Source organism: Dendrobium catenatum, unplaced genomic scaffold (genome assembly GCF_001605985.2).
Source record: "Dendrobium catenatum unplaced genomic scaffold, ASM160598v2 fragScaff_scaffold_752, whole genome shotgun sequence".
In the NCBI taxonomy this organism is placed as follows: Eukaryota; Viridiplantae; Streptophyta; class Magnoliopsida; order Asparagales; family Orchidaceae; genus Dendrobium; species Dendrobium catenatum.
Window position 1 is genome coordinate 133343 of NW_021319214.1, and position 12418 is coordinate 145760.

At 32.3% G+C, this 12418-nt stretch overlaps 1 protein-coding gene across 1 annotated transcript; it reads right to left on the minus strand.

Moving 5' to 3' along the window:
- Positions 1 to 601: 601 nt before the first annotated feature.
- Positions 602 to 2931, minus strand: LOC110103484 (transcription factor MYBS3). The gene is made up of 3 exons (XM_020832229.2): positions 2249 to 2931; positions 981 to 1177; positions 602 to 898 (listed from the first exon to the last, which is right to left on the minus strand). The coding sequence occupies exons 1-3, from the start codon at positions 2559 to 2561 to the stop codon at positions 743 to 745; spliced, it is 666 nt and encodes a 221-aa protein (XP_020687888.1). The 5' UTR covers positions 2562 to 2931; the 3' UTR covers positions 602 to 742.
- Positions 2932 to 12418: the final 9487 nt, after the last annotated feature.

Consider the following 12418-nt stretch of genomic DNA (forward strand, 5'->3'; position numbering starts at 1 on the left):
TGAAAAGGTATCACATGATGGGGAGATTGTTATGTACTGTGACAGGCTTTAATTTAGAATTCGTTTGAGACAGCTTTCTTACCTCTTTTTAAAGCAGTTTTTTAGTACAGATTTTAATATTTGTTCTAAAAAGCTGCTTTAAGAAGCAGTAAAAAAGCCGCCCCAAACGATCACACCAGATAGTTGAAAAAGGCATTAGTGTAAGTGGAGCATGCATGCAGAACTCTTTCAAGTAAACTTTGTGGTATTAATTAAGAGTTTATATCTTCCCACTTTATTCTAAATGGAAATTAATCGTTTAAACAAGTCTGTCTTCCAGTTTGGAAAATTCCTTCTTTCCACCAACTAAGCATCTAATCACGTTTCACCTACTAATAGTTGTTAATTTAAATTCAGATACTTCTTCCTTCATTGGTTACAATTCAAGACATTCATTAGCTCAATACCAAGTTATTGCTAATTCTAAGCATAACAAACTATATTTTTATCACAAATAAACTTCTAAAATTATCTCAACTGATCCAAAGTTCTGGCTTCAAGCAATAACTCTTGCAATATCATACATGGTGCAGTAGCTTGCCACTTGCCAGAAGGCCCAGAACATGCTAATCTATGAAACAAAGGGCCATAAGTCTCTAGGAAAATAAGCTGCAACTTCACTGAAACTTTCTTCTCTACAGCGTCATTATTGTGAAGCCTGTGTAAACTATTATAAGGAACGGGATGTGAACTTTGTATCAGTTCAAATATATCCTCTGATCCTAGAGAATTGAGATGGTTTCAGGTTGCATTGCTGGTTGTTCAAAGTAAGGCTATTTTCATTTGCATCTTTTAATAAAGAATGATCCTTACTGTTAAAGAACTTCCTGACATTAGCTTGCCTCTCACAGCTTCCAACCTGGAAATAAATTTTAAACATCATAAAGTAGCAGAGACTGAGGAAAGCGGTTGTGAAATGGATTACAATGTCGAGTAGTTACCACATCAAACAGGCTAGACCGGCGTTTCTTATTGTTGAGGTTGTTCTTCCTCAGAAAATACTTTTGGGCATGACTGGCCACTTGGGTTGGTGTTCTTGTGGTAACAAAGTTGCGTGAGATGCCGCGCCAGTCACCTTTGCCAAGCTTATGCAGCCCGGCTAGAAATGCTCTGTGTTCTTCCTCAGTCCATGAGATTCCTAAGAACCTTAGATAATTTAAGGTTTGCAGAAAATTGATTGGCTAACTTGTAGATACTTGCATGAAGTAAAATGTGTATGCCGTGGTGGTTGTTTTGGAATATTGCAGGAGAAATCTTATCTTACTGCAATTGCCAAGGAAATGATTATATAAATAAAACAACAAAACTTTAAATTAATTTGACCCTGAATATTCTGATCCAACTTAGTAAGAGAACATGCACTACAGGAAAATCACCACTTATCGGCAGCACATTTTGGCGGTTTATATGGCTTTCCCGGCGGTTTATATGACATAGTTGGCGGTCATTTTACTTCCGGAATGTCCGGGGTGAAAACCGGCAGTCACACGGCCCGTTTAACTACAGGTAATTCCGGTGGTTCTTTGACCGCCGGTAATTGGTGATTTTCCTTATAGTGATGGCTGTTGCTCACCATGTGTCATAAACCTCTCATCTTGATGAGATTTTCTTAATCCTTTTAAGGAATTGGGGATTGGTGGATGAGGAAATGAGGTGAGCTACGAATATTTTATCATCTAATATCCTGGCCCAATGTTTACCAATTTAGCTTGGTCAGACTTAAAGGGAATATTTAAGCCCATGATTATATGAGCCAAACTAAAATAAGGTCATGCTCGTAACCTGCACTGTGTTTATTCACCTTCCATCATTTAGTCCCTTATTGGAAAACTTCGAAGTTTATAACGAGACAAGCATACTTGATGACGATATGCTGCTATATTCTCGCATTTAGTTGGAGGAGTTTGTTCAAATTTTTATTTCTTTAATAAACTTTAATTGAAGGGAATAAAATATGGTAATTATATAAGCAAGAACAAGGAAAATTTGTCAAAATGGTTGTCAGATGAACTTCTGAAACCACCACACAGACCAACATAGGCATAAATGTTGGGGAGGAAAATCCTGATTAAAAGAGCATCTATAAACAAATATCCAACAAATTGGAGCTTATAGGATAAACAATTTGTTCTATATAATAAGGCACAAGCTTCTTAATTTCATTATAGGAATCCTTCGGTTCATAAACAAATTATTAGCAAGATCTTACCTTTCTTCCTTTCTTGTGTTCTGAGACAATCAGATAGATATCCAGTGGACACCTTTTGAGCAGCTTCATCGATGCAAACCAGTGAAGTTGAGGATGATGAGGAGGAAGGAGAATGGGAAGAGTTGTAGCAAGTGGTAGACAAGCAATCCAGGCTAAAGCTCCTCTTCAAATGTGAAGAAGAAGAAGAAGAAGAAGAAGCTATTTGAAGCTGAACTCCGAACAATCTCAGCCCTCCACCATACTTACTGCTCGAACTACTGCAAGTCCTTGAGTTGTGCCCATTGTTCCCACAATGAGAACACTTTCTTACCATCGTCTTATCACCTCTTACCGCTTCTTAATCACGTCTGGAGAGTCATGGATAAATATGATGGAAGGCTTAAGGTATTATGTTGAGCTCAATTTGAATATAGTTTAGCAATTGTAAGCCAATTGAAATCTTATGAATGGTTATGAGGGGTTTTATAAGTGAAATACATCGCATGGTAGCTGGTGTTTGTGCATGTGACAACGCGTTTTTTTTTTTTTTTAATATTCGAAAACAAATTAGTAAGGATGGTTAGTCAGTATCTCCCATTGACTCCTAATTTCCCACATTCATATTGATTTGAAGATATTTTTTCCCCTTTTTGAAGTTGGGATGAGATATTAGTGTAGCTCTCAAAATCGAGAAAGCAATTTCTCTTGAGAAGAATGCTATGACACAAGACATAAAGTAATTGGAGAAATATGTCTTCTATTCAATATCTAGTATCTTATTACAGTGCTGTATTTATAGACATTACATATCAATGATAGCAGTACAAGCGTGAGCAAGGTTTCTTCAAAAAGTTATTAAAAATTAATTTTAAATCCAAAAATGCATAAAATATATAAAAATTTTGAAAATTCAAAATCCTTTAAATTAAAATTAAAAGTATTTTAAAATATTATATATATTTTAAATAATTTCAGAACTTTAAATATTTGAAAATTTAATTAATATTTAGTTCAATATTAATTTAAATATTTTCAAAAATACAAATTTATATATATATATATATATATATATATATAATGCTTGAGTGCTTTGAGTGAGGTCTTGAAATTTTAAACATTTAATGAGCTTGATTGAATTTAATTAATGGAGAGATTATTAGTGAACAATCATCCTTGATTGTTCATTAATCTATTTATAATTTTTTTTTGTTATTTTTAATCTTTGCAAGTGTAGGATACACAGACTCACTTAGTTTTAGTCTCTCTTAAATCATGGATTTGATTGTGATTGTGTGCTACATTTGTGTATGTTGTCAAGGGTCAGTGATATTGATTTACGCCTATTCAATTTAGTGAGATCATAAGGATAAAAATAAAAGTTTTGTTTAGATAACTTAGTAAACTTTTAGAAATTTAAATATAGGTTCTATAGGCTTAAAAATTAATCCACTTAAATATAGTGACATCCTCTATGTTAGGAAAAATGTTCTCTAATTTAAAAAAATCATTAAGTCACTTAATTAATTACTCAAAATTAAGCCTTTAATTAAGCTTTAAAACTTCTAAAAACTATAAATTCAAATTAAATAAAAAAAAATAAAAATAATATCTCAAATTAACTAGAATAAAACCCTTAAATTAAGAAAATTAAAATCCCCTTAATTATTATCTGACATAATTATATCTTATATTTTAAAATTCTCTTATGTTACAAAATACATTTTAAAAATCCCAAAAAATACACTCATAAAATTAGGGGCATTTTAAATATTTATTCGGGTCGACATCACATTGCGTGCCTAAATCGCTGAATAAATATTTAAAATCCCAAAATAAAAAATCCTTCTGAAATTTCTCTATGAGATAGGAGGCATTTTAAATATTTATTTGGGTCGACATTATGCCGCATGCAAAAATCCTCAAATAAATATTTAAAACCACAAAATGTTAAATTCAACCCATCTAAAATCTCCTTGCAAGATAGGAGGCATTTCAAATATTTATTTTGGATCGACATCATGCTTCACACTGAGATTCCCAAATAAAATTTTAAAATCATCAAAACAAATATTTTTTCAAGAAGAAGGATATGATGACTTCTTCTTCAAAGTATATGCTGCTGATTCCCCAAAAAGATCAGGACATCTCCTTCTCGAACGTACCATGATTTCAAAGGTAAAAAAAAAAAGATTTTCATGAAAACACACTCCGACAAGTTGAGCCAAAGAAGCTTAAAGTCTTTCGATTGCCTGAAGCTTAAGGTTCAAATGGGTGTAAGGGACCAAAATTCAACATACTCAAATATGGTCGAATCACTGTCAGCTCTGTGTACTTAATAATCTATAAGAAATGCCTTAGTAGCAGAACCCCTATTTCATTAACTCGTAAGTAGGGACTTTTAGAAACACAAATGCTTATTTGACACATACGTAAAAAGTGGTCGTAGTATGGGAAATTTTGCTAATTGACCAGAGAGTCAAGATCATAATGGAGAGAAGTGTATTCCTCCAAATAGAAGAATATGATATCCTCATCAAGATGTTCTCAAAAAATTTTGAGATATCACCTTACATAACATGCTGAGACTTTAAAACTTAAAAAGGGAGATTTTCATGACTACAGACTCTAGCAAGTATAGCTGGAGTAGCTTAAAGTCTTTCAATAGCCTGAAGCTTAATGTTTGAATAGTTGTAAGAGGTCGAATTAAACAAACCCAAATATGGCTGAATCACTGGCAGATTTGTTTACTTATCAAGCCATAAGAAAGGCTGTAATAGCAAAACCCCCACTTTATCAACCCATCAGTAAAGGATGCTAGAAACCCAAATACTTATTTGACTCAATAAGTAAAAGTGGTCATAGTCTGAGAAATTCTCCTAAGTGACTAGAGAGTAAAAGTTATAATGGGAAGAACGAGTCTCGATCAATAACTATCGATCAGTTAAGGGTCAAAGTATTACCAACATTCAATACTGTTAATCAAACTTGAAACATGCAAATCCTTCAATAAGTTTGTAGAGCATCAAGTGAGGATTGAAGAAATTTTTCTTCAACAAGTCCACCAAAATATAAATCATAGATCGAAGATATTATCCTAATATTCATGAAAAACTTAAAGTTCAATTAAGAGGATTTCATCACCAAAAAGTCTGTTATGCCCAAAGCTCTAAACCAATGACTCCTCTCCACTAACCTGCTATAAACCTAAAGGAATTAGGACTCTGTCATATACTCCTTAAGCCCACTAAAGCAAAAAGCATAGGATAGAAGGTACACAAATATCTTGACAAGTTAGTAATGAAAAATTAGGTAATCCTTTACCAATGTCTGCTGCACAAAGAACAGGGAAGAAGAAACCAAAGCCTCAAAACTCTAATCAAAATTATGGAAAGAGCGCGACTAGAACTCCAATGCATATCTAAAGACATTAACACAACAACCACAGAAGTCACAAGAGCAGTAAAAAGAGAGCTCATCAACAACTAAATTTATTAAATTACATTATTTTTTAAATTCATAATCTATATACAAGTTTAAAATCTTTATCCTTTTACAAGCTTGCATCAATACAAAAAAGTGAGTACAATGTCCTTCTCAAAGGATTAAAATCTATCTCCTAAAGCAATGCATGAACTGGAAGTTGATAGCTCAGTTTTGCTATTTCAAAGACCATGCACTATGCATTTTTGGGACCTACACAAAGCAACAAAAACTTTAACCTAAAGGAAAAAAAATTATGCAAATGTATGTAAAACTACTAAAAGAAAAGTGTACCTTAACCAAGGTCTCCAATAGTAGCTCACAAACTAGTATCTTACTCCTCCTGAAACCTGTGTAGGGCAATAATAGAATCACTAAATAGCTAAAGAAAAAAAAAAGGAAAGATGCACAAACTAACAAAGTAAAAGCATTGATAAGTTGAAGGCAACTATAGAAACCTGAAGCAGTAAAAGACTTGTTGACTGAAGAATCTGCAAAGCTAGAGCAAATTTTGAACAACACCGACAATTATAAACTAGAAATATTACATACACACATGATTACAACAAAGAAAGATATTGAGCAGTTATGAAAATGCCATAAACTAAGGTGATGATGGTGTAAAAAAAGAACAAATGGGGGTGATATTATTCGCTAGCATCAATCTACATAGTAATGCTATATTGACCTTAATACGAAGTGCTAAATCACTATCATATGTGTCCTTATTTGACTGAAGCTGACATGCCAACTACCTATGGATAAATTAAAATATCTATACATAAATAAAACTAGCGTGACATCTAAGCAAGCCTTAGGAGATATACAAAATGAGAATCTTAGTGTGGCATCCAGATCAAATATATAAATATCCACAAGGTTGATCAACATATAACATGGTTCTCTTTAGACATATACCACATTTATGGGATGGGGGGGGGGGGGGGGCAAATTTTTTAACCTTTTATAAAAACAAATTTGTTAACCTTTATATAAATAATAAAAAAGAGAAGAAATAAGAAATCCCGCATACATACCTTGTACCCGCTATGTTACTGGAATCCTGCTATTTTTTCATTGAAATTCTCTGAAACCCCATAAACCTGATATCACTATCGTCTCTATAAAAATCCCAAAATTTTTTAGTAAAACCCATGACACCAGCCCCAATTACACTCCTATTCATTGATTTAAAAGGAGAATGAAACAAATCTTCATTCATTTTTTCACACCCAAGCAAGCTTCCTCCAAACATAACCTCCAACTGAAGACCTATGATCATATAACCAATTATTTGGGGTGGAAAAAGTTTAAAGAGGGGGTTTTGAAAAATCTAGTTTTCTTTGGGAAATTTGATTTAGGATTTCAGTCTCAAAATTGAACAAGTCATTATGAATGATATATCACCCTAGAAAGCAAAGATATCATTCCTTACTAGATTCAAATTATGAAGCTAAAACTTTCAACTTGATTATAATAGTTAAATTTTAGGAAGAACTACGTAGACTCCCAAAGGGTCAAAATGATGTTCTAACTGAACTTAACTATAATAACCTAGATGAAAGATTATTATCTTCATATTTAAAGTCATAATAATAGTTAATATGACCCACCGAGGCAAAAGATATCACATATTATCGATCGATCAAATAAGAAAATAATAGTCATCTTTTGATTTAATTTTTCTCAAAGAAGACTAGTTGAGTTTTCAAAATTAATTTTAAAAAGTAGATGTGGTTCTAAATCTCCTATGAGTGCCATCCCTCATAGTTAATTACATCATAGGCAGCTTGGATTCCCTATAAATACTCTTAATTAAAATAATGACTAAAATTTTGTTTAGATATTTTAAAGAGTGGATATCAAAAGGAGGTGAAATTGGAATTTGAATGGGAAATGGATCAAGTTAAAAAACTTATTTCCAGAGTTAAAGAAGGATAAGTAGGAGGCACTTCGAGATACAAAAATTGTTCAGAAGCACCTCAACCTAATCTTGATAAATTTTAGATTGAGAGGATCTTCAATTTGAGTTGAGTAATTTATTAGAATTTTAGCATTATATTCCTAGAGGTTGGGGTCCTAATATTGAGAACCTACCCCAGATCCTAAATCTATTTTATGAACTAGATGATAGTGACTTGAACCTAACTAATGTGATGAAAAACCTAGATTACCTCGATCTGGATTGGGGAGCCAGCTAATCACCTAGCCGATTAAAATCCATGAGTCTGATCATTTTTTGAAAGAGTGGATGAGATGTTATAATTAAAATTTTTGAGAATTGGGACTAACATCTAGAGTGGATCCTAATTGGTCCCTTAATTTATGTTGGGTGGAAAATGCTTAAAGAGTGATGTGATTAAAATTTTAGACTCTTTTAATTAGTTTATAATACAATGTATGCTAATCATCTTGATTAAATGCATAAAATAAAATATAATTTTTTTTTGAAAAATGCTTAAAATATATTTTTTCCTAGAGATTGCACAACATCCTCTTGACAGATATGCACCCTAAAAGGCCAGGTGATCTGCTAGAACCCACAGGATGGGAGGTGCCTAACAAGGAAAAAATATTTTAATATACTTTTACTAACTCCCGGCAGTCCAGGGCTTACTTCTTTGATTGTTAGAGATTCTTTGTTGGCCAAAAAAAAAATTATTTAAATATAAGTAAAAAAAGTTTTTAGCTCGCCCTCAACAGCCTCCACATATCCATGCTAAAACAAAAATAACATGCATATTGTTAAAAAAATAAGAAAAATAGGCAACCCTATATACAATCATACTATATCAAATATATTAAACAATTAAATTAATTAAATTAATGTCCATAGGCATTGTGCCTATTTATTACAACCTAGAAATTATATAAATTAAAAGTGGTTTGGCACCACTAACCATAAACCTGGATTCTAATCCTAAAATTGATGGAAGTTGACTTTGAGTGGGATACTCTTTATCTTCAACTCCTTATTCTCCTCTTTTTTGTGTTCCTTGGATTTATTGTATATGGTTAACCAAATGAAAAAGAAAACCCTTCCCCCGAAAGGGAGTTTATTCTTTTCACTTTGGGTAGTGAAATGATCCACATTTGAAATTCCAAATGGAAAAGGATCCTACTATAATAAAAGTTTGGACCTATGTATTCTGACTTAAATGTCTAACTTTCACAACTCTTAAATTTAAAGAAAGTATATTCATATTAAAATAAAAATTCTAGACTCTCCTACAAGGTTATCCTAAACATTTAAAATCAAATCAATCTTAAGCTATATATATATATATACAGTAAAAAGTGAAATCACACTTGGCCATGCTCTTTTTAAGTTTAATTTAAGTTTAAAGGGGGCTTAGTAGTTTTTAGCACCTAGAGAAAACATTATTATATAAAACTTTTATTCCCCCCCCCCCCCCCCCCTTTATTATAGCCTTATACGAGCATGGCTATCTATAGAAAATCTTGTGAGGAATCAGATCGATCTGAACATAAGGGTAAACTACTGCCCATCATATCAATTTATTGATTATAGTTAAAGTAAATAAACACTCACATCAATTAATTTTCAATCATAGCATGTAATAAAAATTTGGAAAACTTGGCACACAATGGTAAAGTAAACCCCGACTTAGCCTAGACTAGATTAGTTGTCATGGCAAACCATCTAAAGTGTGTGCTAATGTCTATGTGGCTGGGGTAGATCCTAAGTTCGGTAATTTGTTAATGTTGTTTGATGTTCAAGTTTCTTTAAACGTCAAAGAGGAAAATTTGTGTTTGAGTTTAAATATTAATTAATTAAAGCTTAATTTAGATATATTTTATTAGTTAAGTGATTACTACCTTTGTTTTTAAATATTAATGACCTTTATAATTAAAATGATTTTTATACTTTAAATATTTTTATTAAATATTAGACCTTAATATGAGCAATTAAATTCTAAGTTTGATCAATTTAGAATTTTTGGAATTATGTTATGATTTTTTGAAGTTTTGTCCTAGTTTGAAGTACGATTGACTGGAAAGTTGACTTTTTGGCTTGACCTATTTTAGAGGTTTGAAATTTTTATAAAATAGTAGATTTTAATTAGAGTTGATTTCACTAAGTTTAGTCAATTTGAAATTTCCTGGAATTACTTATGATTTTTTAAAGTTTGATTAATTATTGGATTTTCTAAAATTGCAAAATTAAGGGGATTTTAGATTTTGATCCAATTCAGTCCCAAACATCTTGGAATTACACCTAAAGGTCAGGAATGGCCTAAGGGAATTTTTCCAAGAATTTGGGGAATTTTTAAATATTTTTAATTAATTAATTTTTTTAATTGCCAATTTTCCTTAAAAAGTAAATTATGGTTAAATTAAAGGTGATTTGAGGGCATTTTAATTTTCATGGGTTAAGGGTTCAATTGTGAGAAATTAGAGGATTATGTGAATTTTTAGGATTTGATATGAATTAATTATGCTCTATTTAATGTTCTTGGCAAAATCTAGGAATGGATTTTAGGGCCCAAAGTTGGTGAACCAAATGAATTTCTTTTCTAATGAAATTTGGACCATGAGATCACCTATTCTTAAGGTCTTATTCTTCTAGATTTGGACCCAATTGAGACTCTCTAAGTTGGTTAACCAAACCACCTAAAGCAACCTCTAAACTCCCTAAACTAAGAATAATTAACACACAAAAATGCAAAACCTAATTTTCATTAGAGAGATCATGAAGCCAATTTGAACTTAGGGGTCAAACCATGACCCCTAAGTTTAGATTGGGTTAAACATGCCCTTAAACTCAATAAACATAGGAGAATAAATTTGGACATATCATAGACATGTACAAATTAATTACCCCAATGTCTTAAGCCATGATGACATCTATTGGACACATCAATGCTATAATACCATAAATATTCAAATTAAAATTGACATTAACACGAAAATAATTAGTGCCAAAGACTATAGGGTTTTTAAATATCTCTCTAAGATCTTTCCCATGAGCTAAACAACTCCTAATTTGGTCATGTGTGGAGCGATATATAATTTTTTAAAGTTTTCTATGATTTTTGAATTACTTAAATCTGGATTTACACAGTTAGATTGACTTTTTTACATGCGGTGCAGTCTAATTGGTGGGGCAATGATTGCCTACTGATTATGTAAATATGGGATTAATTACGGCCATTGGATCATTGATCAAGCGGCTATGATTAAATAGGTTCTAGAACTGCAGGATCTAATCCAAACTATAAATTAAAATATGTGGCTAGGATTGTGTCTTCAACCTCCCACATGATCCTGAAGCCATAGATGATCTACAGTGTGATCCAGGAGATCCTGTCTGTGAACTCCTTCAAAATTTCATAGGAAGAATTTGGAGGGTAATGAATTTCAATCCAACAGTGAAAATTCATTGGATTGGAAGTTCTCTTCACACATGACTAGACTACCTATCTTTTTTTTTTTTTTTTTGAAGAAGCAAACAAGAAACATTGCATTAACTATAAAAGAAAGAAAAATACAACTTAGAAATCAACAAGTTCCTCCTTTAACAAATTAAGAAAAGGCGGAGGAACCTTATTAAATCTAATATATTCCCAAAGAAAATCACTAAAGATAGCATATTTAGCACATAGATCGTCTAACTTATTGCAATTCCTATCTATACAATTGAAAATAACATGATTAAATTCCTTCAAAAAAAAGCTAAACTTTCCATCAACTGTCAACCCTTCCTTAAAGACTGCTGAAGAAAGTGAATAATATTTGAACTATCTCCTTCGATAATAATTCCCTTATAAGACAACATCCAATCCTTGACAACATCTCTTAATCCTTGAATTGATGCAAGCTCCAACAGAGAGATATCCTAATGAACACACTTTTTCTTGAAAACCAACATAAATCTCCCTTTACAGTCATGGAAAACCTAACCAATAACAGCCTTATATGATGATAATAATGACGCATCTGTTAAGAGAGTTGCTATTTTGCATGTTTACATTCTTGCAACTTATATTATTTTGATGATTTTAATTATTATTATTTTATATATATCTCCTAACACTATTTGGAACATTTATTTCTTGCTCTAGTGTGTACTAACATTTCAGGAAAATCAACTCCAAGATATTGAAGACTTGTAATCAAATTCAACATGTTTTCATAATTTTTGATATAAGAGGGAGTGATTGTAATTGAGTGAAAAATCACAATATACACACTTAGGGAATTTTTGTTTAACTGATCGTACAGGACGAACTTAGTTCGTACGGGACGATCATGTCAATTACCCCTAAGGAGAGCAATGGATCGAACAGGCGGAGAGAAAATTTTTCTAAGTCCTAATCGTCCAGGACGAACTTAATAGTCGTCCCGGGACGAACGTCTCTGTATTCTCACCATGGCCTGTTCGTCCATACGAAAATTAAGGTTCGTCCCAGGACGATCTTCTCTGTATTGAAGCTTGCTCTGTTCGTCCAGACGAAAATTAAGGTTCATCCCAGGACGATCTTCTCTATCTTGAGGCTCGCCTCATTCGTCCAGACGAAACTTATTCGTCCCAGGACAAACTGAACCGACATACGTCAGTTGGTTACGTCCTAAAAATTTTCGTAAATCGACTTATGTAATAACCGTTTCGTACCGGACGAACTTGGTTCGTACGGGATGAATAGCGTGTACAAAAATATTTCGTATCAATATATATAAGGTTCGTTT

What these genes read in the sequence shown, in the direction of transcription:
- LOC110103484 (XM_020832229.2), bottom strand. Translation starts at nt 2,561, where the DNA reads ATGGTAAGAAAGTGTTCTCATTGTGGGAACAATGGGCACAACTCAAGG. An exon ending in AACACAAGAAAGGAAGAAAG is followed by an intron (nt 1,178 to 2,248) that starts GTAAGATCTTGC and finishes TAAGGTTCTTAG; the next exon opens with GAATCTCATGGACTGAGGAA. An exon ending in GGTCTAGCCTGTTTGATGTG is followed by an intron (nt 899 to 980) that starts GTAACTACTCGA and finishes ATTTATTTCCAG; the next exon opens with GTTGGAAGCTGTGAGAGGCA.